The 27904-nt window shown below is 39.4% G+C and overlaps 1 protein-coding gene across 1 annotated transcript in view; it reads left to right on the top strand.

The window, feature by feature from the left end:
* The window catches only part of NALCN (sodium leak channel, non-selective), a 234116-nt gene extending 206534 nt beyond the window's left edge, over nt 1-27582 (top strand). Inside the window, exons 29-44 of the mRNA XM_005145229.4 lie at nt 1202-1322; nt 1407-1505; nt 6176-6269; nt 6801-6907; nt 7313-7387; nt 10280-10399; nt 11459-11527; nt 13371-13519; nt 15729-15822; nt 16288-16420; nt 17002-17117; nt 19156-19313; nt 19947-20097; nt 22202-22351; nt 23036-23153; nt 25508-27582. Of these exons, the coding sequence (XP_005145286.1) occupies nt 1202-1322; nt 1407-1505; nt 6176-6269; nt 6801-6907; nt 7313-7387; nt 10280-10399; nt 11459-11527; nt 13371-13519; nt 15729-15822; nt 16288-16420; nt 17002-17117; nt 19156-19313; nt 19947-20097; nt 22202-22351; nt 23036-23153; nt 25508-25701 (1948 nt within the window). The 3' untranslated portion in view covers nt 25702-27582. The remainder of the gene's footprint in view (nt 1-1201; nt 1323-1406; nt 1506-6175; nt 6270-6800; nt 6908-7312; nt 7388-10279; nt 10400-11458; nt 11528-13370; nt 13520-15728; nt 15823-16287; nt 16421-17001; nt 17118-19155; nt 19314-19946; nt 20098-22201; nt 22352-23035; nt 23154-25507) is intronic.
* The last annotated feature ends 322 nt before the right edge of the window (nt 27583-27904 follow it).

Below are 27904 nucleotides of genomic sequence, written 5' to 3'. Positions count from 1 at the left end.
AGTATAAGGACTGCATTTAAAAGAAATATCTACATCTGAGAGCTCTTCTTATTGAACGGTTGGATTTTCACAAGCACAAGATAATAATTCTTCTCAAATACAACTGTTTACCTTATAAATTGTTGAAAATTAATGGGACTTATTATTGGCTTATCTGTCTTGGATTATAGAGACAGAGCAATGTACTAACCTAGCCCTGCTGGTCACGCTCCTTTTAATGCAGCCCAGGATACAGTTGGCTTTCTGGGCTGCGAGTGCACACTGAAGCTGGCTCATGTTCAGTTTCTCATCAACCAACACCCCCAAGTCCTTCTCCGCAGGGCTGCTCTGAATCTCTTCTCTGCCCAACCTGTAGCTGTGCCTGGGATTGCTCCCACCCAGGTGTAGGACCTTGCACTTGGCATGGTTAAACTTCATGAGGTTGGCATCAGCCCACCTCAAAAGTGTGTCAAGGTCCCTCTGGATGGCATTCCTTCCCTCCAGCCTATCAACAGAACCACACAGCTTGGTGTCATTGGCAAACTTGCTGAGGGCGCACTCAATTCCTCTGTCCGTGTCACTGACAAAGATGTTGAACAAGACTGGTCCCAAAACCGATCCCTGAGGGACACCACTCATTACTGGTCTCCAGCCAGACATCGAGCCATTGACCACAACTCTTTGAGTGCGGCCATCCAGCCAGTTCTTTATCCACTGAGTGGTCCACCTATCAAATTGATGACACTCCAATTTAGAGGCAAGGATGTCATCCGGGACAGTGTCGACCGCTTTGCACAAGTCCAGCTAGATGACATCAACCGCTCTACCCCTGTACATCCGTTCCGTAGCCCCATCATAGAAGGCCACCAAATTGGTGAGGCAGGATTTCCCCTCAGTGAAGCCATGCTGGCTGTCACCAAGCACCTTGTTGTTTTCCATGTGCCCTAGCATGCCTTCCAGGAGAATCTGCTCCAAGATTTTGCCGGGCACAGAGGTGAGACTGACTGGTCTGTAAAACACGCATAGTGATCAAAGAAATGATGCTGTATATGTTTATAATTTTTGCTGTTCTTTTGTTCTTGAGACAGAACTTTGAATGATATATTTCAGAGGCTTTCACACCAACTTTGCAATGTTTTTAAATGTTAGACTATGAAGAATCAAGGTAAGCAACAGAACAACTTTATTGCTTAATTTATGCTATTTGCGTTATGCATTTCAGGGCAAATCCTCGGAATTTTAACTTTGACAATGTTGGGAACGCAATGCTGGCACTATTTGAAGTTCTTTCACTAAAAGGCTGGGTGGAAGTCAGAGATGTTATTATTCATCGTGTTGGGCCAGTAAGAATATACATCAGTGTTTTTGAATTCTACAACACACACTTTGATTTGTTTTAACTATTCATCTTATTTTTATCTATTCAGATCCATGGAATCTACATTCATGTTTTTGTATTCCTTGGCTGCATGATTGGACTGACCCTTTTCGTAGGAGTTGTCATCGCTAATTTCAATGAAAACAAGGTACTGAGTAGGGTGGTTTATTGTGTGTTAAACTGGTTCTGTAAGAAACCTGAAACTGATACTATACTGTTATGTTACATGGTAAGATTGCCTTTAAGACTGACTTACCAGTCTTACATTCTGTAAGACTGCAAGTATGGTTTCAGACAGACCTGATCCATATTTACCACAATACTCAAGCCTGGGATGATAGCAGTCCATCACACACTTTTTCAAAGCTGTCTGAGTTTATTTACAATGCAGCCATGTTACCAGATGGAAATTGAACCTAAAGCACCATGTATTTACAGACGCTCCACATTCTACTGTTTTAGTTTGGTGTAGGTGTCAGGTAAAAAGACATCTTATGCTTGTATGTGTTACAGCTAAAGGGGTCTCAATAGAGATTGGAGTATTTCAGATCCAAAGTAAAGCTGTAAAGCTGTATAGCTGTTTTCTGACAAATAGCAGAGTAATTGTAAAATTAGTTGTCCATCACTCAAGCAAAAATGTAGCTAGTGTTCTAGGAGCTGCAGCTCACATGGGCTTTGCAGGTTACCTTGGAAAGCAGAAAAACCTGTCCCCAAGTGAACTGCTAGAGAGCAGCTTATGTCTACACTTGTTAAAGACAGCATTCTCTGTGTGGGACTGCTGCATACACACTGCACATGCCTTAATCTGACCCTTTTTAAGACTCACTTCTGGTGCCCCTGTGGCACTAACATATAATTATTTTTTTTTTCAACTTTCAGTTTAAAATCTGAAAAATAATTAGATGTTTTCAGTTATCTACAGTGATATTTTTATCAGTGTGACATTGGAGGAAAAAGATGACTGTGTGCTCTGGGGCTTGGAGTTGCAAGATAACCCAGTCTGGTAGTGTTAGAGACAGGGTGCTGGCCATGGCCCTACTATGGCCCTAACCCAAACCCTGTGGCAAACACAGCTGTTGAGTTCGCCCACCAAAGAAATACGTGCTCCTTCTGGGAAGGGGCCGAACAGCACATTACTCTGCATCCAGTGTGAGCAAGCAAGGCATCATGAAATAAAGTCAAGCAGATGGCAAGTCAAATAAATAGCCTAAAACCTTTGCTGTTCAGAAGGTATTTTTATGTTTGCATGACTCCAGTGTAGTTTTGGTGGGATGAAGTACAGTCATTCTTGTTAAATACATCTGTTCTACAGAACAAGGAGCAATGTGCTATTAATTTTCTTTTTTATTCACTAAATTTTGACTAGTGAATTAAAAAATACGAACTTTCACCAGTATGAGAATTCCCCTGGATTTTTATAGATGCTTTTGCCCCTTCCTGTTCAGCTGTGTAATGTTACTTCTTCAAATGTGTCAGCCTTACACTGATGAATAAAAAATATCTTTTAGCAAGTCTTGGGGGAAAAAGTAATTTAATTTAAATTACAGGCAAGCTAAAGTATTATTTGAAATTACTAAATTATTATAATGTTGTTCTTCTATAGCTATGATGTATTCAGATATGTGTCTGTCATGTACATCATAGTTCATGAAGCTCTACTGAGCTGTGAGCTGAGCACTTCTATAAATTGTTTTTCATTTGCCTCTGCACTTTCTACACAGGCCACTCTCCTCAAAAACCTGTTCATAGGCATGAATGCAGAAGAGAAGAAGAAATATCACATTACAGAGTCTGCTGTTTTATAGCTTTTGATCATGGCTATTCAAACCCTGTTTGAGGTGTGGTGCACAGTGTCAAGAAGTGAGGAAGTGGGGCATTTCCCCTTTAGTTTTGAATGTGGTCTTGAGTGTGTCTGTCATGAATTCTGAGCCAGCTCTGCAGGCAGTTGAGAATCATCAGGAGCCACTTACTTCTCTGGGTTTGCTTTGGTGCACCCACAGGCATCTACTTTTTTCCACTATCATAGAAAGAAGGTACTAGAGGAGCTGGATCTTTGCCCTTACTAGCATGTCTTCTATTATGCTTTTGTGACAGTAAGCTAAATCTTAATACATGCTGTCAATCTTCTAGACACTGAATTTTTGTTCTTAGTTCCCACTCTTTCCATAGAAGTCACTCGCAAGATTAAATTTGCTTTGTCAACCTGGCTTCTGCAAAAGCAGCCTGTGAGATCTCATTCACAAATTAGTGAGATATCATAAAGTCAAAACTCACTATTCATCTGTGTAGTCAGCTCTTGACCATGGAATAAGGTGATCAGAGCACAGGTTACTTTTGAAGTGATTTACCCACAATATCAGTGTAAATCTTTTGCCATTTTTTTAAAGTTTGAAACATGGACAGGGTAAAAATACTCCTAATTATATGTGACTGTATAACAGATTCTTATTTCATTCCCTCCTCCTAGATATACAGGTTTAAAGACACAGGACAGCTCAAATTAATGTGAAGAGTAAAAGTTTGCTTATGTGCATTGTGATTCAAAGTGAAAAGGAACAGGAAGGTGTAAACATGAGGCTTATAAGGACTGTGAGCACAAGGGATAACTAAACAAATCATCCTAGCCCAGACAACCACTGCATGAGCAGCCAGTGTAAATGTGGAAGTCTGAGTTGTAGGGCCTGAATTAGGGTTCCCATTATTTTCAGACAATTGTCAAATTTTAACATTTAGCTTTCTGGGGTGGATTTCTCTGCTTGTAAGTTTTCCTCGAACTATGGCTGCCTTTTTAGTTATGAATGTTCTCCTCCCTTAATTCTGCATTTGAATACAGGGAATGCATTCATCTGAACATCAGAAAAGCTACTCACAGTATTTATTACAGTTATTATTACAGTTCCCTGTAAATTACATTCAACAGCCATGTCATGAAGTATTTCTGTAGAACTTGCATGATAATAAAAATACAGTCAGTATAAATTGTCATCTGGTTCAGCTTCTTCAGTTGTTTCTTAGTAACCTCAGTAACTGCTGCAGCATGTAGTGTTTGTTTTTCTTTTTCTTGAATACTTGTTGCTTTTTATGCATTTATTATAGGGAAAAGAAAACTTCTGATTTGAATTGAAAAGATTAATATGTTAGCTAATTATGCAATGGGGGAAATCTCAGCCCAATCAATATTTAAGTAGAATGAAGAAATTTCTAGGAACTGAAAGAAATGTCAAGTAAGATAGAGAGATGGCTGACATCGAGTCCAAAAAGAAGAGAGCTAAACATTCCACTGTATGACATTAAGTTCCCTCTTCTTAAAACTGGTTACTTGGCCAAGCAGTGGGTGATTTAAGTAGACTTTGGCTTTAGTGGCTGATAATGGGGAATCTAGGCTAGGTCCTCAACTGCCCCAGCAACAGGGCACAAGCCAAATGTGTTCCATCACCACCCATTTCACAACCTTTGCCCATCATTTGTCACAGCTCCCAAGTGCCACACATTCAGTCAGCACTGAAGATGCAATCGGCTCAAATATTATCTGTCAATTTTGAGTTGAAGTCCAAACGCAAATGCAGCTCCTCCACCAGCAGTCCCACTCATGGGGCTGTGTTCTCTGGTCCCCTTATAATCATCCCCCCGGTGGAAGTGGTAGTTTCTGAGCAGAAGAACAACTGGGCATTACCATTTCTGAATTTTACAAAGGTCCACTTTTTTTGTCACCTTTTGTCTTGTTTGCAGTGAAAGCTCTCCAAGAATATAAACCAGTCATTCTCACTGGGCAAATCAGTTGCCTTTTAATTTAGGTGTTTCTAAATGGTATGGTTTGGGCCTGACATAAGCAATAGGCAGCCTCACGTCTGTAGCTTGGTTCACATTGTGTTGGAAAGCACCTACTCCCAGTGTGCAGTGTGGGGACGCAGTTCTATAAAGAGATTATGTCCACTGAGAGGGAGGAATCCTTACCTTATCAATTGCACAGCCATATCTACAAAAGCCAATGCCCAGACGAGTCCCAGAGATCAGACAAACCCTCAGTGAGGCTTCGTGCTGACTGGGGCAGCCACTAAGCCTCTAGTAGACAGGCGTGTGACATTTACCCTGAAAAGGCCTCTCTTGTTTTTATAACTCCAGATTCCTTCAATGAGATTTTACAATTCTCTGAAGTCACGAGGACCTCATTTTGTTTTCAGGATAATTTTAAATAACATTTAATTCTGTTTGGGCTTTGCTTGTTTATTCCTATGTTCTGAAAACATACACATTACCATCTACCACCCCCACCCCAAGGGTTTAGTTTCCACCTCTCCTTCATGCTTACTTTATAGAGGGCTTTTGTAGATTCGTAGCATACTTCTATTTTATTTCAATTACACCCAAAGCAGAAGAGCTGGGAAGAGACTCAGCAGTCTCCTGGAGGGCTCATTCCCCCAGAAACTGTAGTGGTACTGATGAGCCACAGGATTTTCTGTAGCAAAGTCCAAACAAAACTGGCCACTCTTTAGAACAGTGCTTCTTGGCAAACGATGTTCAGTCAAATGGAAAACGTCCTGTGGTGTTTCACTGCCCACACTGGGCTGCTGCTACAAAGAGCCACAACTCAGCCTGCTGAGCTGAGTCCCAGAAACTCACAGCTAATGCATCCGGAAATCCTCCTGAGTAACAGCAGATACTTTAGACTCCTTTACCCAAACGGTGTATTATTTAAGGAGAGTTGCATATGTAACTTTATGCCAGCCACCAAAGTGAATGTTGTTTTCGTGTTTACAGCATTCAGTGTTCTAGCTTTTAGATGATAAAATATTTATACACTTCTCTTTGTTTATTAAGGGGACAGCTTTACTGACTGTAGATCAGAGACGATGGGAAGATCTGAAAAGCAGACTGAAGATAGCACAACCTCTTCATCTCCCACCTCGTCCGGGTATCAAAGATATTCGGTTTTATTCATGTTGTGCCCTAGTGTTCATAATTCCACAGGAGTCTGCAATTCAAATTAAAATTGTAATCATGAGGCCACTAGGAGGTTGTGCAGAAGTTAATGTGGAAACAGGCTCCAACTACAGATCTCTGAATAAGGCTATTAAAATCTACCCAAAAAAGGTTGTGCTTCGATGGTTTTAGGATAAGCCTTAATGAAAAAATTATTTTCTAGATGAAAAATATTTGCAGTTGGCTGTAGATGATATGAATGGAATGTATTAACCTGACAGCAGCTGAATGATGCACTTGCCCCACAAGTACCAAAGCCTTCATGCAACACTGTGTTCAGTATTTGAAATTATATGTTCAGACACCCTATTTGATATGGAAAATTGTAGCAGAAAATCAGAAATGTATTTTGAAACTAGCAAAGGATTATTTTGCCACTAATGAACATGGAAAAGATGTCAAGAAATAGGAGAAAAAACACCAGTATGTATTTTAACTTTCCTCCTCAAACTTTCTTTTTCAGATAATGACGGCTTTAGAGCTAAGATGTATGATATAACTCAGCATCCGTTTTTTAAGAGAACTATTGCTGTACTTGTTCTGGCCCAGTCTGTGTTGTTATCAGTTAAGGTAATTGTGTTTCTTTTAAGCATTTCATTATAATAGGATAGTATGTGTTGTGTATTTCCTAACACCAATTAACGATCAGTTGAGCCCTTAATGTGATGAAAGTACAGAAACATGATTTTTAGATACAGCAATCTCGGTTGGCACAGATCACTGTAGATTAATTATAACTTGTGGACCTGAGTCAATTTCTGACTTTTTATAGTCTGGTCCCCAATTTTAATTTCCAGTTAAGCTGTAAATCTGTGAGAGAAGAATATACTGAGATATCATTCCCGTCTGAGTGTATTTTAAAGTGAAATCTATTCATTAACAAAACCTGCAAGACAAGTTAAGGCAATTAAGCTTAAGGCAATTTAGTTCTGTTTAATGGCTACTCTTCTGTGAACGGATTTTGTTGCATTTCAGTGGGATGCTGCGGATCCAGTGACTGTGCCTTTAGCAACAATGTCGGTTGTTTTCACCTTCATTTTTGTCCTTGAGGTAAAGTAATATATTTCATGACTTCTTGAGATTAAGACTGGTATGTATATATTTTATTTTGTCTTTAGGGATGGTCTCTCATTCTTTGCTATGGTTTTTATTTCTGAACATGTATATTTGGGACTTTTCCTGTCACTTGTCTTTAAACATGTACTGCAGGAATAAACTTTTAATTTGTTAGAGTCATACTTCTCCACCACCTTGAGCTTTGTGTCCTTTTGCATATATTTGAATCTGAGCATTTCACCATGTGTTTTGGTGAACCCAGTGAGCTCTTTCCATGCAGAACATCTCAGATTAAATTCAGCCTGTACAACACAGGGTTTGTGATGTATCATGGAAGTTCTGCTTCGTCCATTTATTTTTTGCCTGGTGCATTAATACCCACTGTTCTGTAGCTGTGACAACATCAAACCTCTCTCAGGTTTTGGGGTTTTTGTTGGTTTGGGGTTTTTTTTAGTATCATATCTCCATTTAAGTCCTTTTAATAAGCTATGTCAAATTCCAGTATTGTGTCTCTGTTGTTGCATGTGTCTGGATCCTGTGTGGTAACGATTCTCTATCTGTAAGAAAACTGGTATTACAACCAACTGTGCAAGGTGTACTTAGCCTGTTTTCACAAGACTGGAATCTAAGGACTTAAACACATTTTAAAAAGCACTTTTATGTATAAGGCTATCTGTAGTGTAACAAAGCACACATTTATGAGGTTAAAGAAGAGCCTTCCTCTGTTGTTAGGTTAGTCCATAATCCTTCTGTAAGTTTGTGGTTATTTTTCTTTTCAGATCCCTCTGAATAGCTGATACTGACCACTGTCAGAAACAGGATAGTAGACTACGTTTCCCATTGCTCTAATCCAATCTGACAGTTCCTATGTTCCAGTGATATGTTTTGCCAGCAGTGATGAATAAACAATGATGTGAATACCTTGTAGCTAGAGTATGTCCATGTTGTTGCTTCTTTTTCCCCTACCCAAGAGAAAACAGTATCTCTTGAGAGACTGAGTAAACACAGAAAAGTTTGATTTGTATCATACACAGACAGGTTTTAATTTACCTAGTAACTATTCTTTAGAAATACTTTTTCCTTTTATATTGCCAGGGGAAACAAATGCTCTTCTAGAATTTCAAAGGAACTTTGTCAGAGCCAAGAAAAAATGTTGACTGTCTCAACAGGCAAGCTATCACACTGAGTGCACACAGTTTATGGAGAAAGGAAGCAGCTTCCTGCCTAGGATCTTTCCTGATGCAGCACAATCTGGTTACAGAGTCTGTTACATATATGGTCTGCCATCACTAGCAGCCATGGTCCATGAGGAAGGCCAAAGATTTCTGCATAGCTAATGGCCCTGTGTCCAGCCTAATGACTCCTGATACAGTCTTAAATCCCTACTGCTCACATCAGTATATGTGGTATAGAAGAACAGGAAGAATTTGGAGGTCTCACTTCTGTTACCACACTGATAATCACAGAATAAAATGAGATATGATTTTTTTATTTGCACAGTGTGGTACTCAGTTCAAGATTATTGACGCCTGAACTGAGGTGTTTAAATTCTACATGTGAGGTAGGTATTTAAGCTGTCACTGTGAACAAGGGAATTGTAGGGTGGGATTCAGTTACCTAAATAACTAGAGGCATCAAAAGCTTTTTGGGGTACCCCAGCTGATCTTCCCTTGCCTGCACTAGCTGCCACAAAAGGGCAAGGATGTTTGTTGGTCTTCTGTCATCCCTGTGAGTCCCACACATCTATCTCCAGTATTCTAGGGCATCTCTGCTGACTTTGTAGAAGGAGGCAAGATACCTTCAGGTACCTCAAGTGAAAAATAGAGATTCAGAGATCATATTCTTCATCTTATAGTCAGGCTTCAGAAAACATTAGCATGGCAAAAAAATAACTGGAAAATCAACCTTTTATGTCAAACTAGTGTCCTTTTGTATGTGTTTTGGTTTCAGAAATATAAAGAATCCTGCGAAATGGCAATGCTGCAAGGTGGGATGGAAAAAATCATGTAATGAATGTCTGACATTTATAGCCTTTATATAGTAACACTTGACTTGCTTTGAAGTTTAATACAAACTGTATATGAGAAACTCTCCAGTGTTCATTCCATTATCCTACCTCAATATCTTTTAGCTGTTGCAACTATTTCTTATCGGTATCTATTCTTAATCTTCCTCTCTACACTCCTGTTACCCATATTGGAAATGGCAAGCACTTTGGCTGCTTTTACCAGGTACATTGTAAAATGTACTGTCTTTACAGTTCTTAGCTTTCTTCTCTTACATCTGCTGGATACAGATAGTGCCAAGTACAGAGTTATTCTTTACAGAAAGAAATATTTGCAATATGGGAAAGCTTTTTAACGAATTTGAACTACAGGTGCTACAGAACACAATGTGCTTATGTGATTTTAGCCTACTTACAGACAGCTAGATAGATAGGATACTATATTATACTATACTATACTATACTATACGCCTTTTAGCTATGTATTATTGACATAATAATTTTCCAACTTCATTACTTAACTATAAGAAAGCTTAAAACCATATTCACCTCAGCAATCTATACATTAAGCATTCAGTCTAAGGTGGTCAGTGGCACTCCTTCCTCCGATACTTCATGGAGAGAGAGAGAGAGAGAGACTTCCCAGAATACTGTGCATCTCCTGCTTTCGGCCATCTGTAGTCTTCCACAAGTACCAGTTTTCCTCCATCTAGCAGCCTAACTTGTCCACATGGGAACAGCTAGCTGACATGAAACCTGCCCTTGGCTGTTTGAAACAATTTCATAAGACAAGCTCAATCAAACATTGTAGAGAATTGAAAAGGTTCTTAAAGCAATAAATAATTTCTTTAGTACAACTGAGAAATTATTTTTATTCATAGGTCACAATGAAGATTATTGCCATGTCACCTGCTGGCTTCTGGCAAAGCAGAAGGAATCGGTATGATCTCTTGGTGACATCTCTTGGAGTTATATGGGTGATACTTCACTTTGCCTTACTGGTAAGATCTACAAAACAGAGTTCCCATGATTAAGCTTGATTTTATTTGTTAAGCACCAGCAGTAGGATCACTGCTGTTCATCCAGATAAATGCGTGGGAGGTTTATAAGGTTGAAATATGGCTGAGGCAAATTAAGCTTTATGCTAAGAAGGAATCATTGTTTTCGGCAATGATGAAGTACAAAAGTTGTCTTATTAATATGATGTAAATTCTGAAAATATGTTAGTAAACTGAAGTTTTTAGGAGAGATGTGAGTGAGGAGAGGAAAGAATATGAAGAGACTGAGAGCTCCTGCCAACAGCAGCTTTGGGAGCATCAGGGAAGAAAGAAATGTACAGAATCCATACAGCAACTAAGGACTGGAAGAAGGCATAGGTTCAAAATTGCTAAACAATACAATCTGTCTCAAACCCAGCAGTGATTCTGGACCACTGGTTTTAGTTAAGGGTCAATGTTTAATCCAGGAAGGCATGGAGGAAAGAGAAGTCAGCTCTCTCTCTCTGTCCCACCCTGGTTTTTAAAATTTAGCTAAACCTTGGTTCCCTTATTTAACAAGGGAAGGAGAAGGGATAGTTGATACTTGTCATCAATCACAAGTTGCCAGTCATAGCCTTATAATGCCTACAGGCTTCTCTCTTGTCTGCCCCCAAGCTCTGTTCAGATGAAAACCTGTCCTGTGTGACTAGTCATATTGCGCTGACATTCACAGTTTGCCCCCTGTTACTGAGTGGCTTGGGAGGCATGGAGAATTTCTGTAAGCCAGCAGCTGCCTAGGCAAGTATACTGGGGCTGTTGGACATAATTACAGCCTAGCTAATAGAGGATTGGGAGGTTTTTGGTTTGATGTGTGGGGAGATTGGGTTAGTGTTTTTGAAGTGGTAGAGCATATTCTGCTAGTTTCTTACTGCTCCACTGTTATTGAAATATTAGTCCTCATGGTTAAATGAGTTCTCTTGTTTCATATGGCAACTGCCCTACATTATTAAAAGACCAGATATCATGATCTTTTCATGAGATCACTGGGGTACATCTATTAAGTCTTCTGTGTTTCTGTTCCAGAATGCATACACATACATGATGGGGGCGTGCGTAATTGTATTCAGGTTCTTCTCAATTTGTGGGAAGCATGTAAGTATAAATTAGGAACTACAACCATTGTAGTGCTCATGTATAGATTAAAGGACTAGATGCTGTGTCTCTAGTGCTCATTCTGTAAGGCTCCATTTTACATGCCAAAAAAAATGAGACTTCAAGCAGTAGCCTCCAGTTTTACATGCTGTCTTTAAAATGTCAGGATTTTAGATATATTTTACAATAGTACTATGTTACAGTTACTGGAAAAGCTGCGGTTTTTTGCAAAAATATAAAAAGTGCAACTGCAGTGCTATACAGATTTTAAAAACACTCTCCAAAACTCTGAATAAATACTGTGCTACTTTCAGTCCTTGCTACTGGTGTGATGGGGGTTGGAACTAGATAATCTTAAGGTCCTTTCCAAAACTAACTATTCTATGATTCTATGTGCATGTTATTTGCTTGTTTTCTCTGGAAGACTAGTTGGTGGTTAATGTTCTCATTATGGTAGTGCTCTCTTTTAGAAGTTCTTCCTCCAGAGCGCAGGTTTGTGTCTTGTGTCTCTACAATGTATGTCTTATCATAGTAAAGAGCTTACATTCAATTAGAAAAAAAAAGTGGGCCAAGATACTCCTCTGGAAAGACTGCCATGGCGACAAAGCAAGTCACTTCTAAAGTTTGTATTTCTTTTGTGTTTGGATTTGCTCTGGTGTAATTGAGAGTAGGTTGGCAGAAGAAGCATAGGCAGAGAACAAACACATTTGTTTAACAAGTGGTGACACTCTGCATGCTCTTGCTGTAGAACTTCTTAGACTATCCAAACATTCTCTGTGAAGTCTGACATATTAAAGTAAATGTGATGAAAAGACTGCTGTACTAGGTTGCCGGGGTTAAGAACAGTAAGTCAGAGGGTTTGTTCAGTAAAGATAAAAAGTTTTCTTTCAATCAAACTACACAGAGCCTGGAGAGCCTTGGAAGTCAAATGAAAAATCCTTGCTTCTTCTATGCAGTCAGACCAAGCGATTGCCTTCAAAGCCTTCTGATTGATTCTGAAGTTTTTTCAAGGTTTTAACCTAGGCACTTGTGCTTTCATGTTAGGAGCTGTTTCAGTTTCAATAATTTATCTGTTGTGATGTAATTTGATGACTGAGAGTCAGCATGAGTTATCAGTTTGGCATATTTCTAAAGAAAACTGCTACCCTCAGTCCCATTAAAAAGAATTTTCCATAGCATCTGAAGTGGTTAAGTGATTAAGACAATAATAAGAGTTAAAATGTACAATAAGTATGTATGGGAAAGTAATATCTATTATCTAGGCCTACAGCCTATGTAATTTCCAAAATAATGCGCTCTTTTTAAGCAGTTTGGCCAACTTGTGTGAGAAATTACTAGTTTAATCAAGCTGTGCTGATCCTAATACCCCTTTTCCTATACATCAATCCCTTCTTTTAGGTAGGGTCCAGTATCTGTGGTTTCCACGTAACAGCATCACTTTCAGATAAGCCCAAAGTAGTATACTGCTCTGTTCCTGCAATGCTACTTTTGATGCTTCTCAAGTATACTAATCCTAGCATATTATAGTTAAGCTTATGCTGCATTATTGCTGTGTTATCCTACACTATTATCCTATATTGTTCTTTGAGGAGCAACATCTGGACCTTGCAAATTAGGCAGATATGCAGATCTCTTTAACAAGTAAAAAGCCCACTACATTTCAGAGGAGGAAACAAAATGTTCAATTCCAATCAGATTCATAATGTCTCCTTTCACTGAGTTCATCCCTTACTATACACGTGTAAAGAATTCATTGTGAAAATGGCAGCTGCAGTAACGCTCTTCCCTTTTATCTCTGCTTTCCTTAATGGCGTCATGGACTGCTTCTTCTCTGTCCTTCCAGGTGACACTAAAAATGCTACTCCTGACTGTGGTTGTCAGCATGTACAAGAGTTTCTTCATCATAGTGGGAATGTTCTTACTTCTTCTTTGTTATGCTTTTGCTGGAGTAGTTTTATTTGGTACAGTGAAATATGGAGAGAACATTAACAGGTACAGTACGTACTTACTACCTCGTGGGGATGTTCTTTAAACAGCCTGAAAAAAATTACATTCTGCTAGAGAGAAGTTTATCTGTGGTAAAAAACAGGCAAGTCCCCAGGTCTAGCTGAAGAGCTCTAAGCAGAATTTCACTTAGGAGACATGGAACCATCTTTCCAGTTCTTGGGCCTCAAGACACCCAATCCAGCCCAGAGCAGACCTAGAGCTGTTCTTCATTATGCCAACTGGAATATGCTTCAAAGCAGCACTGCACTAGCCGCAAGCTGCTGAAACACACTGTACCTACTACACCTTATGTTGTGGTTATACTGCATTGACTAGCCTGGATCAGGTGCCCTGTCTCTCCTTCCTCCCGGCCTCCCCTCCTCCACCTGGCTGGAAAAAACCTTGAACAAAAACACCCTCAAAACATGCTCAAACCATGACATTATCCACCCCTTATTCCATACCATTCACGTCATGCCCAGATCCCACATTTTCAATACACCATCACTCGTAAGTCCACCCCTCGATCATGAGACATCTCTATGCTGCATCTCTGGACTGATAGCCTGAAGTATCTGGGCCCACCAGGCTCAAAATCATTCACTGTCCCCTTCAGCAGTTCTACAGCTTGCTGCTGGGGACTCCATACAGCTGCCTTCCACTTCCAATGCTTCCAAAGCACTGGAGGGGCCCAGTGGATCAGATACCTGGCCATACTGTACCACATGCCCTGCCACTCATGACTGTCCAGCCTTGGGAACAGTCTCCTGGTGCTCCTATATCCTTGTCTAACCCTAGACAAGACCCAGACCTGACTCCGCTTAACTCTTGAAATCAGATTAAATAACTGTGAGTAAAACACACTGTATGCGTGCTACTATGGTGATCCCCATCACAAGCAGCATACAAGTCTCAACAGTATTAAAAGGCCATTCAAAAACTTCAAAACCCTCAAATGTTGTAGACCATCTGGAGAGGGCACTGGGAGGATAGCAGAATGTCTCCTTCACAGGTTGACCACCCGAGAAGGAGAAAAAAGATGTGAAATTCCCAAGCATTTCTATTATATACCTCCCAAAATATAAAGTTGGTGACCATACCGGGAGCATAAACCAAATCAGTTTCATGATTAATGCTTCTATTGTATTACAAGTCATTAACATAAAGTACAGTGAGACCAGAACCTTAGCCCAAACCCCATACTTGATAAACACTAACACAGCTAATATATATGAAAAGTAATTGGTAAAATCCTGAAACCGTGAGATCAAGAGAAAAAACTGTGAGAGCCAATAAAACAGCATTGTGACAAATGAATATAAATCCTGTCAGATTTGTTGTTATTTCATGGGATCGTGCCCCACATTGGGCGCCAAAAATGTCGAAGTTTAAACCAAGTCCCCCAATTCCCGGAGAGTTAGGAAGGAGAATCCAAAGAATGTAGCCCCCACGGATTGAGATAAGAACGGTTTAATAGCTAAGGCATAACACAGAATCACCACTGCCATTACCACTACAAATAATAATGATACAGCAAACAACAAGTGAAGAGAATACAACACCTCACCAGCCACCGACCCATAACTCACTCCACCCTGCCTGGCCGAGCACCGCGTGCTCCTTCCTCCATTTTCCTCCAGAGCTCCCCCCTCCAGCCCTCTCTTTCCCTGTATGCATCCTGGGCATCATGTGCTATGGTATGGAATACCTCATTGACTAGCCTGGGTCAGGTGTCCTGTCTCTCCTTCCTCCCGGCCTCCCCTCCTCCACCTGGCTGGAAAAAACCTTGAACAAAAACACCCTCAAAACATGCTCAAACCATGACACCTTATCAGCAACACCCAATCTATATATCAGCCTGATACAGAGAGGTGACAGTTCTGTGAACTGGATGTTAACTGAAGATTTCCCAATCAATAGCATCATCAGGCTTCAGGAAGAGAATGGAGACAGGAGATAGGATCTGGCCTTGAACCTGTGTTAGATCTTTGATAAAATGAGACAAAACGCTGAGACCTGCGTCTGAGCTAGAGTTCAGCTATTATATCTTCCGTCATGGAATAAATAATTCAGTGAGCTCTTTCAAATAATTCTGTAACTATTTTTTAGACTAGAATAGTTGAGCAATAGAAAATGGAAATTATTTGCATTTATTCTTGCCAACATTTTAGTTCTGGGATGTGAAATGATCTCTCTCTCTCATTCTTCAAAACAGACATGCAAATTTTTCATCAGCTGGCAAGGCTATTACTGTACTCTTCAGAATAGTTACTGGAGAAGACTGGAACAAAATTATGCATGACTGCATGGTAAATACAATACTGCCAGAAATAAAGTAGACAAGAAACTGGAGACATCCTTGCATCTCAAAGTATTTCCAGTATTTTAGCTTTGTACAAGGAATGTTGTGATTGTCTTTATCTCTTCAAGAAAGAATAATGTTCACTAAACCTCAGAACATGACACGCAAATTGCAATTCCAATCACACACTCACAGTGTAATATTTCATGGGGCTAGGCTATTACATGATTTAAAAACAAAAATAAAAAGATGTTTTAAAAATCAGAGGTGCAGTAACTCATTTTTTCCACTGTTTGCTTTGACTGGGGCACAGCGACTTTTCAGATTAACTATATCTTTAATGCTTACATATTGGCTTATTCACTAATTGGGAAGCTTTAGAGAAATTATAGTCATAAGTATTATATTTATTGCAGAGAAATTAAAAATCTCTTTTTATGATTGCTTGACTTTGTTTTCCTTCATTTTGAAGGTCCAGCCTCCATTTTGTACGCCAGATAACAGCACCTACTGGAAAACAGACTGTGGAAATTATGCTGGTGCTCTTATGTATTTCTGTTCATTTTATGTCATCATTGCATACATTATGCTCAATTTGCTTGTTGGTAAGTGAAAATACACATTAATAGCAGAAAGGTCCATCTTGGCACGTAGTATGTTAGATGCAAGTCTGTTGTGCTATTCAGTTATGAATTCACTGTTACCTTATATGCATATGTTGGTTTTGATACTTCTCTGGTGTATGCTAAAACTCAGGATGTTTGGAGATGAAAGTTTTTAAACAAAGAGATATGTTGTATTTGTATAGTTACCCCAAGAAGTACTATTTTCTGAGCTTTTCCTTCATCCAGTTAACATTTTTCCAAGAACACTGGAATTCACCTAGTTGATAATCTAACATCTTCCAGTATCAAGGAGGTGAAGATATTAGATTAGGCATCTCACCAGCATTTAAGACATACCTTTTAAAAAGTGAGCACAGTGAATACTGATGTAGCCATTTAATGTACTGATGTACTGATATTACCATTCAGAATTCTCATCTGAACATACAGCTGAAGGCATTTATTAATGTGAAGTTTGCGCAACAGAAATAATATTCTGCTGAAATTCATTGTTGCTTATAGAAGTTACCCAGTCAGAATTTAATAACAGGCTTTCTTTATTTTGTTTTTGTGGTTTTCAGCTATCATTGTGGAGAATTTCTCCTTGTTTTACTCAACTGAAGAAGACCAACTTTTAAGTTATAATGATCTTAGGCATTTTCAAATTATATGGAACATGGTTGATGACAAAAGAGAGGTAAGAAACTTAACAATGTGCACATAAATCCAGTAAATTTTAATTTTTCCTTGAAAAAGTATACAGAGAAACCAAAGTGTGTTGACAGAACTCAGTGAGCAGTTACTGTTCAAGTTTTAAAAGTTTTAAAAGAGCATGACCTAGCATTGTTCATGGCCCTTCAGATATTGACCTCTATTCTTTACTACTGTGAAGTAGTTACAATAGTAGATTTAAAACCAAATGTAGCTAGCTATTCATAGAATCAATACAATATCATCTTTCCTCCCAGCTCCCTGAGAGTTGTTCCCCAAGAGGTCTGTAGACCATTTATGTGTCTGATCTTCAAAAGGGCTTTGCTGAGATCTTGGCATTGTGTCCCATAATATCCTCCTAGAGAAGCTGATGAAATATGGGCTGGATGAGAAGACGATGAAGCGAATTAATAACTGAATGTCCAGGCCCAGGGGGTGATGATCAGCAACACAGATTCTAGCTGGACACCAGTAACTAGTCGTATACCTCAGGAGTCAATACTGGGTCCAGTCATGTTCAACATCCTCATTAAGAATCTGGACAATGAGGCAGACTGTATCCTCAGCAAGTTTGCAGATGACACCAAACTGGGAGGAATGGCTGATATAGCAAACGGTCATGCTGCCATCCAGAGGGACCTCAACAGGCTGGAGAAATGGGATGACAGAGACCTCATGCAGTTCAGTGAGGGGAACTGTGAAGTCCTGCGCCTAGGGAAGAGCAACCTCAGGTACCAATACATGCCAGGGGCTGACTAGCTGGAAAGCAGCTTGGCAGCAAAGGGACACAAAGATGATGAAGGCACCAAAGCATATTTCCTATGAAGAAAGGCTGAGAGATCTGGGGCTGTTCAGCCTGGAGAAGAGAAGGTTCAGGGGGGATTTTACCAATGTATATAAATGCCTGAAGGGAGAGTGCAAAGATGGCACAACCAGGTTCTGCTCAGTGGTGCCCAGCAACAGGACCAGAGGCAATGGGCACAAGCTGAAAGACAGGACGTTTCCTGTGAACATCAGGAAAGATTTTTTTCACCATGAGTGTTACCAAGCACTGGCATAGGTTGCCCAGAGAGACTGTGGAGTCTCCATCCTTGGAGATACTCAAAAGCCATCTGGACACCATCCTGAAAACTGGCTTTAGGAGGCTTTAGGTCAGCCCCGGTGACCTCCAAAGGTGCCTTCCATCTTCAACCATTCTGTGATTCTGGGAGGAGAAGAACATCTGGAAGACTGAGCTGTTCAGATGCCCACACAAGTTAAATCATCATCTGAATGATTCATGGCATCACTAAGATTTTAATATGAACAACATGAAAGAAGTTAGTTGTTTGTAGCTGGGACATGGCTGCGCTGGAGGTGGAAGCTGTAGTCTGTACTGATGGAAGTGTTCTACATCCATCATGCCCAACATTGACAGTATCTCTCTCTTATGTAGAACAACACATTACAGCAAGAAATTGTTCCAGTCAGGCTCATTTAACAGCACAAAATATTTTAAAAGTATGGATACCACAGTTTCAGAGGGTCGGTCCTAATTTTTTAACAGCAGATCAAAATTGTCACAAGAAGAGCAACACGTGCTGGGTTGACTCTTAGAGCAAAAAACCTTTGAAAAGCTAGTAAACTCCCAACATTCAACCAGGTATAGGCCTGGCCCTGAATGTTTAAATTGTAGTTTAATTTCAGATTTTCAAAGGCAGCTCTTTGGGCATATGATCCTCATTGCAGGTTAGTGCAAAAGGGGAAACTAAGTCCCTGAGCAATTTTGAAAATTTCTGGCAAAATTAGAAGCACAGATTCTCATTGTATATCAGTCAACTAACAGCAAAGACTTCCATGAATGTGCTGAAGAGCTGGCTGCATGTGTGTATTATTCAGTAATGTATTCACAGTGTCTTAAATATGCCAGGATTTGATGCAGAGTCTGTGCAGAAACAGTGTTTCTCTCACTGATCAAGTTGAATGTCTGAGTTGGTTGTTAGGTCACAGGAATAATTTACCATCTATTATGCAATTTTACCCAGGGAGTAATCCCTACGTTCCGAGTGAAATTTCTGCTGCGGCTTCTGCGGGGCAGGCTGGAGGTGGATCTCGACAAGGACAAGCTGCTGTTCAAGCACATGTGTTATGAAATGGAGCGGCTCCATAATGGTGGTGATGTCACTTTCCATGATGTGCTCAGGTATGCTGAGATTTTTCTCCAATCTGTAGAACAGGCATGACAGCCTGTTTCTGTCCAGGCCAGCCAGCATTCAGTAGGCTTGGGAGGCAGTGCTGTTTTAAGTGTAATACAAAAATTATATTTCCCTCGTTTGCCTGTGAAATATTAGTGATGGAAAACACAAGTGCTGGGGAATTAGCTCTAAGTAATTTTAACATTTTCATTGGAGACAATTTGTCATAAGCAGCATCACTCACGTGTTGTTCTTGTATATCAAGTAATGAAATATTGTTCTCACACATGTGGCAACATGACAATGAGTCTGACTAGAAATAAAATAGAAATGGGAACATTATCCAAGCATAAACACTTAGGGGAAAAAAAGGGGGAATGAAACCACCACAGATGCCCTAGTTTCTTACAGTTCAATAGCTCACTTGTATTGGATAACTAGCTGTAGTTGATAAGGCTTTCATTTGTTTTGAGCACCACAAGTCTTTTCTGGAATCTGGAAGCCTCAGATGTGAATTTACTGTGTACACATGAATTACATACTTTTGCACTGAGGTCTTAAGTATGAGATTTGATTTTCTAAAGTAAAATGTAAGGTCACCAGCATTTAAAATAAAAACTAAAAAGCCGTGTTTCTTCCAGCATGCTTTCATATAGGTCTGTTGATATCAGGAAGAGTCTGCAACTGGAAGAGCTGCTTGCTAGGGAGCAACTGGAATATACCATAGAAGAGGAGGTGGCCAAACAGACCATACGCATGTGGCTAAAGAAGTGTTTGAAACGAATCAGAGCAGTAAGTCAAGCTAAACTAGTCTCTAAATGGTTGCAGAAATTGTACTGCTCAACAATGCTGGAATTTGCTGTCACTATGCTTCATTTACTCTGGAGTCACAATAATATTGATGTGAAGAAGTATGTAGCAGTTGCTAACTCAGCAAAAAAAAAGTATGTTACAGCTCAACTGAAAGTGCTATAAAAGTAAGCACCTTGAAGGCAAAAACTGTCTTCCTGCCAAAAATTTATCTGTCTTTTCAATACAGCAGGAAGATATACAAGAGGAGACTGAAGTCAAAGAAATACATTAAAACCTCATAGGCCTAATCCTTCCTCACAGAATGTAATTGTATATATTTATTGTCTCTGCTGGCAGAAGGTACCATAATCAATCACCAGCAGATGAGTCTTCAAATGGAACCCGTATCTAGATATATCATTTGAGAGAGGCATTACAGTAACTGTGTTTGCAAATGAGCAGTGTGTACATGCACAGGTATGTGAAACATGGCACACAGGAGCTGTCTTTGTGCCAGCAACTTAGACATGGCCAAGGCATTGGCTTATGACTGGAATGGGGTCACCCATACTTGTTAGCATGTTCCTCAGCACAGTTGCTGCCCATGTATACTCACACTCTCCCAGACCACTGCCATAGGAGCATCACTGCTCTCCAGGCATGGATCAGAATAGAGACTGCTCCCCAGTACACAGTGGTTGAAGCTTGAAATTGCCCTGTGTGATAGATGGAAGATTAGGCAAATCCTGGCCTGGCACTTAGCTTCAGGCTTGCAGGAAATCCCAGTCTGTTTAATTTACTGTTATAGACCTAGCCAGTACTTCCGTTTATGCGGTGCTTCTGGTCATCAGAAACATTTCTGCCTTTTCTTAGGGTAGCTACAATATATGCTGGTCAAAGTTTGTCTTGGACAAAATTTATAGCTATTTAAAAAAAAAAAACTGGAAATTTGGATTAGGTTTTAAAGTTGTTCTTCTCTTTTGTTCAAAAAAAATAACTCTTCCTTGATATAAAAGTCACAATCTGGTTGCACTGATGACTGATTTTTCAGTTACTGTAAGGCTGAATCCATGTTTTGATCCATACATTTTCCATTTTTATAAAAGCTTACTTCTTGTGAATGGAGGTTTTCCATAGAGATCTGTGATCATGGGATTTTTTTGTGTTTGTAAATTTATAAAAAACTATAACTGGACAATTTGAATGTAATGTACATTCCCCAAGAAATGTCAATTTTCAAGGCATATTCAGATAGTTTCATTTTTATCTGATCTCTGTTATAATAATGGCAGTAAATTTAATCTCGGCTCTCAATTCCAGGTTTGTTCAACTCTATTGTTCATTTCATTATGATATTGAATTACACTATGTTAAAGTAAATATGCTATTCATTTCACTCTAATAATATGGTTCAGATCATTTCACATTATATGAACCTTTTATAAACTGAATGTAATTGTGGAAGTTAATATATATTTTCAAATTCTGATGTTAGTCTCTAAGTCTCTCTAGAGGGAGTATGTGAAAACTACCCAGGAAAGTGAAACCCTTCCTAAGGGCTGTTTATTTTAATTTAAAAGCAAATTAGATTGTAAGACCATAATGGTAGTGGATTTGTTTTTCTATTTGTATTGTAAATCTATACTCAGTCTCGAGGTTTCCACTGCTGTTTTATTCAGTATTACTGACAGTCTGTTCCAAAGTTCATGAAAGAAATCAGGACTTTTTTTCATTGCCTTAATATAATTTGTAGTGAATCGCTACCAATTAATCTTTCTTTTTCTTTGCAAGAATTTTTTACTCATAAATTTAAAACTTTATGTGTTTTTAAACTCTAGCTTTATACCAATAATTGAGCAACTTGCCTTCCACTTAATATAGTTTATAAGTTTTATCCTCTATTCCCTACATACAGGTTAGGCATATGCTGGAAGTCACTACATTTAAATAGTGACCATCTGATATATGTAGTTTTATTGATGCATCTGGTATTGCACATCTGGTGCTTACTGTTTGGTTAAATATTTAGAAGGCTTTAAAAAGAATAAAACACTGTGGTACATCAATGAGAACATTTTTGTTGTCACATATTGTACCTTAATAGAAACAACAGCAGTCATGCAGCATTATCCATAGTCTACGAGAGAGTCAACAGCAGGAGCTGAGCCGATTTCTGAATCCTCCCAGCATTGAGACAACACAGCCAAGTGAAGATATGAATGCTATTAATCAGGATAACAGCACACAGCCAGAGGTATGTTCACCATAAGACTATCACCTACTTGGAACAAATTCAGAAAGCTTCCGTATTTCTTATTTGTTCATTTTTAAACGCCATTTGAACTGGGAAAGTTGAAAGCAGTATCTTGTTCTGTTTCAGTCTTTGCCTTCAGATGCAGAGATGGTCTAAGGCAGTAATTCCCCAGAATAGTTAGCTGCTTTGCTAGCACCATAGAGGGCAATCTCAACTGTACAATTCTGGCAGCACCAACTTTCAGCTCTAGCATGAGTTGTTTACAGGCTCAGGGATGTGAAGCTTTCCTGTCCAAGCATTCTGAATGTTTACAGAGTGATAACATTGGGCATGCTGGGTCCTTTGAGTAGGAGTCCTGGAATTTTCCAGGGTAGGGAATGAAGTAGGTACAACATAAGGACTCCAGTGTCGAAGGCTGAGAACAAGTTTGTACCCTTCAGTGGGACTGTCCAATGGATTGAGCCCAAATGGGGTGTGGGGAGGGTGGAGGGGGTGATTATTTTATGCCTATTACCAGTAGTTGTCTGGGGCAATAAATGGAAGCCATACTGCCTTAACAAATGGCAATATATTTTGTTTGTATTCATGTATAAAGCTTAGAAATAAAGTAGAAAGACAACACTTTTTAGGGTCATCCCCATGCAGTAAGGAACTATGACTAAGATTCTTTCCTCCTCTGTTCAGACAAGTAGCCAGCAGCAGCTCCTAAGCCCAACACTTTCTGACAGAGGTGGCTATCGACAAGACTCTGGAGATGCTGGAAAACCTCAGCGGAAATTTGGACAATGGCGTTTGCCATCAGGTAAGTGAAGAATGTTTATTAGTATCGTCTCCACATGCCAAATCACTGCTGTACAATAACAAACCATGAGAGGCTTCATGATTCAGAGTTCTATCCAAGCAGCAAGCATGCTGCTTGGACCCACATCAGGGTTTTTCTACACTCATGCATGATAAAATACAGCAGTCTTTCCTCTTCCTTCCAATTCTGAAAGTTTGGAAGATTGTCTCAAGCATTACCATATGCAGATGGTTGGAACTTTTTACTTTTTCAAACATTTACTCAGGATCTTTGAATTGGGGGCTGTACTGTCACATCTGTTTCAATAGAATCTTGTGCATTTGGAGTTCTCTTTTATCATATAAAGCACAGTGCAAATGAGGTTTTTCCTAACAGCAGTAGTAACTTCTGAGTGCCTTGTCCTGTCTAAGCATACCAGACATATGGTTTATACCTTACACCATAATAATATGTTATTATATCTTCACTTCAGCCAGGAACTGGCCAGGTGTACAATCAATTTCCTATTTATTTTCTCATACTCAAGTTATTCTAGTAACTGTAGTCTGCTATAAAATAAATGCTAGACTATCCCTTATAGGAGGGTGGGAGAGGTGCATGGATATAGCCTAACACCTTACAAAATCTTTTTCTCAAGAGCATTCTCTATCACCCTCCGCCATCTGAAATGGTCTCTTTTAAAGTGCATAATGACTTCTGCTGACTGCACACTCACGACCGGTAGGTTAGGTGTGTACACATCAACCTGCTTTCAGCTCTCATCAGTTATTCCTATTCCAAACCAAAGCACTGCCTTCAAAGACTGCCACTGTTCAGACCCTAATAACATCTAAGTGAAGTAGAAAAGATGATCATGCTGTGAATACCATCAAACGTGCTATTGTGACCAGAGTACTTGTCCAAGAAATAGGACAGCTTAATAGAGACCTTGCAATCCATGTTTTCCACTTAAACATCACTGAGCAGCAAAGATCACTCTTTTTGGGACAAAGGGAAAGAGTAAGAGAGGGAGTGTGCAAAGGAGGAATTGTACTATTGTAGCCAACTGGATAGGTTTTTCAAGTGAGAATGAAGAGTTCAGGATTTCCTTTCTTAACACTAATCTTAGCCATATCAATCCTAAATGTTCCTTAGTGGACAGTCTCAGAAAAGGAGGGTCACCTCCATGCATGGGACAGCCCAGTAGATGGTAAATACTCTGCCTTCAGTCCAACAAAGGCATGTATTTAAGATCGTGAATAGCATCATTAAGATCAACTGTGGCGTTTATATACTTACACACATGGCTTAGTGCTTTCCTAAAGCCATACCAGCTTCCACCCTTAGGCGACAGTAAAATCACTTCCTAGGTGTAGCTGCTGCCTCTAAATGCACTTTTTCATTCCTTTTTTTTGGCACTTACCACTCTCCTGGGTTCTGCAGTAGCAGTCATTTTTCTCCTTCTTAGTAGCTGGTGCAGCGCTGTGTTTTTGACTCTCAGCCTGGGAACAGTGCTGGTAACACCCATGTTTTTAGTTACCACTCAAAGGTTTAGACTGACCAAGGACTTTGTGAGCCTTATGCTCTGCCAGGGAGGAGGGGAAGCCAGGAGGAAGCAGAGACAGGACACCTGACCCAAACTAGCCAAAGAGGTATTCCGTACCACAGCATGTCATGCCCAGGATGTAACTGAAAGTTACCTGGAAGGGCTGGTTCTCCAGGGGTTGGAGGAGGTATCGGTTGGTGCTCAGTTGGGCGGGGTGAGTTATCAGTCGGTGGGTGGTGAGGTGTCATATTCTCTTCACATGTTATTTCTTTTACCATTCCTATTATTGGTGGTAGCAGTAGTGATTTGTGTTATACCTTAGTTACTAAACTGTTCTTATCTCAACCCATGGGAGTTGCATTCTTTCAATTCTCCTCCCTATCCCTCTGGGAGCAGGGAGAGGGCAAGGGGGGGGGGGGGGGGTGGGGGGGGGAATGAGAGAGCGACTGCGTGATTTATGGTTGACAGGGTTTAAACCACAACAACCACTTTCATCATTTTACCAGCAGGTCGGGTCAAGTAAGTACTGCCTAAACCATTCAGGTTGCAATTGGCCAGGTAAGAAGATCAGCTCCATCAGCTATCCCAGCAGAAGGAAATGAAGCTCAGTTAAACTGCTCTACCAGCAGATTAGTGGGAGTATTATGAACAGCTGGAGCTGAGAAAAAAAAAAAAACACCACCACCCTACATTAGAACAGAGCCTTACTCTTTCTGCATTAAATTAGTTTAAAGGTGCCCCAGTTAAACTAGTCCTTTATGCCTGAATTCTGTGCAAAAATGTTCAAGAAGCAGATCTTCTCTAATACAACTTTCTGTTTCATTCATAGCCCCCAAACCAATAAGCCATTCAGTGTCTTCAGTCAACCTCCGCTTCGGTGGACGTTCAACTATGAAATCTGTTGCATGCAAAATGAATCCCATGTCTGATGCTGCTTCTTGTGGGTCGGAAGTCAAGAAATGGTGGACAAGACAATTAACTGTGGAGAGTGATGAAAGTGGAGAGGACCTTCTTGATATCTGAGAAAAAATTAAGTTATACTGCAACAACAATCACTTCAAGTACAATCTTTTTCTATGGTTAGAACTGAAGATGTGTGTGATGTACAATTTCTTCAAAATCAATGTCATAAATTTAATCAAATGGTCATCCTTCTGCCATATGAAGCATAGCACACACTTACATGTTAGAACTCGCCTCTATAGGTACTAACTCTACTTTAGGAAACCTGTATACAACAGCAGTATTAACAAAGCCAGAGAGACTATATTGCCTTTAGCAGGCAGAGCGTTGAAATATTTCCTATGTTCTGTAGCTACATAATGAAAATGTATTTTGATATACACACCTTTGTGTTTTTTGTCAACCTATACCATATTTTAATGTGGCAACACTTTACAATACAGGGGTAATGTATTTCTTCTTTTTGTGTTTTCCCTCAGTTCTTATTTAGTAACATTTCTTTAGAAAGATTTTATTATTCACAAATCACCTGAAGAGGTCAGCACTGACTTCATGTTCAAGCAAAGTGTTTTTACAAAGTGCAGATTCTGAATTACAATCCTAAGCTTTTTCTGGACCTTTTTAAAAAATATGCAAAATACAGGATAACCAATTTTAAAATCAGAAGGTGAAGGATTGGCTTTTAAAATGTAAATATCTTTGGGGTTTGGTTAATTATGCAAAGAGCTTGATTTTCATAGAGAAAACAGGGAAAAAAAAAGAAAAAAAAGACATGAAAACTGTGTCTCTAAGCATCCAGCAAGAGACCTCCATGTGAAAACATGGTTTATGCTTCATTTTCCAAATATACTGGTTATACATATGTATGGTGTCATTATTCTCCTGTTAATTGGGTCCCATTTCCTTGTGTAGTCATAAGGTAACTTCTTGTCTGTGTAATAAAAATTAGCATGTCAGGGGTTCTAATTACAGAACAGTATTGTATGGCTTTTAAAATACAGTTCAGTTATGCTGCAGAAGTGAATTTTACTTACCTGTGTTACTACTCATGCTACAGCCCTGCAAAGCTAAGGCATGACACTGTACTGTGGTTAAGTACCTTTGTCTCTTTTATCCTGGTGCATCACATTTTGACATGTTAGCCTTCTTTTATGTTATGAAGCATCAATAGTGCTACATTATCACCGGTGAAAAAAGCAACTATCCTTTCATATCAGTTTTTCCAGTGAAAGGCCAAGGCTATACAGATATGGAGGTGGAAAAGAAAAGCCACAAAACACAGAAGAGTTCATTAGTGTCAGAATTTAAGGCTCTCTAAAAATGTAGGATAAAAATGTGCCCTTCCATCAGGGAAGAACTAAGAGGTTGCAGATTTTGTAGCTCAGCCCCCATCTGGGTATTTTAGCATAGCTGGGACCTTTCTGTTACCATTGTTTCCTATGGAAATGATAGGTTGCTCTAATATGGCCTGATGTGAGATCTTGTAAGAGGCTCACAGTTAATGTACATCTCCATTTAAAATATATGTCCTTTAAAAAGCAGACAAAAGCCAGTGCTCTGTGATGTTTTCTGGCCAAAATATTAACGTAGACTGGTCAGGATACAGCACTGTTTTCACAGATGCCTTCACCATAAATGCAAAATCAGTTCTGGCCATAAAATACGGTTTTCTTGGCATCTATCAGTGTTTTGTTCCCTGTGTATAATTGAACATGGGTTAGATTTTTTTTGGTTTTTAAATAGTCATATTGAACACATCTGTATTTTGTAGTTTCATTATGTGTTTTGGGATATATTTAAGTTGAAATCTAGTCAAGTGTAACTCTATAGTAATAAATGTGTGCATTCTCTTGTTTACTAAATTAGTAACCATCAACAAAACCTCATATGCAAATACATTCCTCTGTGTTCTGTTTTGTGCGTAAAATGAGCTTTTGTATATATGACAAAAATAAATATTGGATTTATAAAATATAGTATCTTTGAAAATTCAATACTATATTGAACTGCAGATCTTTCTGAATCATTCTTGCTGCAAATCTTCTTTTTAAAAAACCTGGCAAACATTTTTCCTTGCCTTACAGTACTCTGTCAATAAAAGTGAGTTGCTTTAAGCAATATTCCTCCCTTTGGTTTTCATTCTAACTGCATTCGCTGTATCATCTGGGATTATGCTGCATAGTGGCTGGGTGTCTTGTTTGTACAGGATTATTTAGAGATGCTTTTCAGACACTTCTAATTGGGGGCCTTTGATTTTTTGGTG

Source organism: Melopsittacus undulatus, chromosome 2, assembly GCF_012275295.1.
Source record: "Melopsittacus undulatus isolate bMelUnd1 chromosome 2, bMelUnd1.mat.Z, whole genome shotgun sequence".
Taxonomy (NCBI): domain Eukaryota; kingdom Metazoa; phylum Chordata; class Aves; order Psittaciformes; family Psittaculidae; genus Melopsittacus; species Melopsittacus undulatus.
Note: the sequence above shows the minus strand (reverse complement) of the source record. Positions and strands in the feature narration are given on the sequence as shown.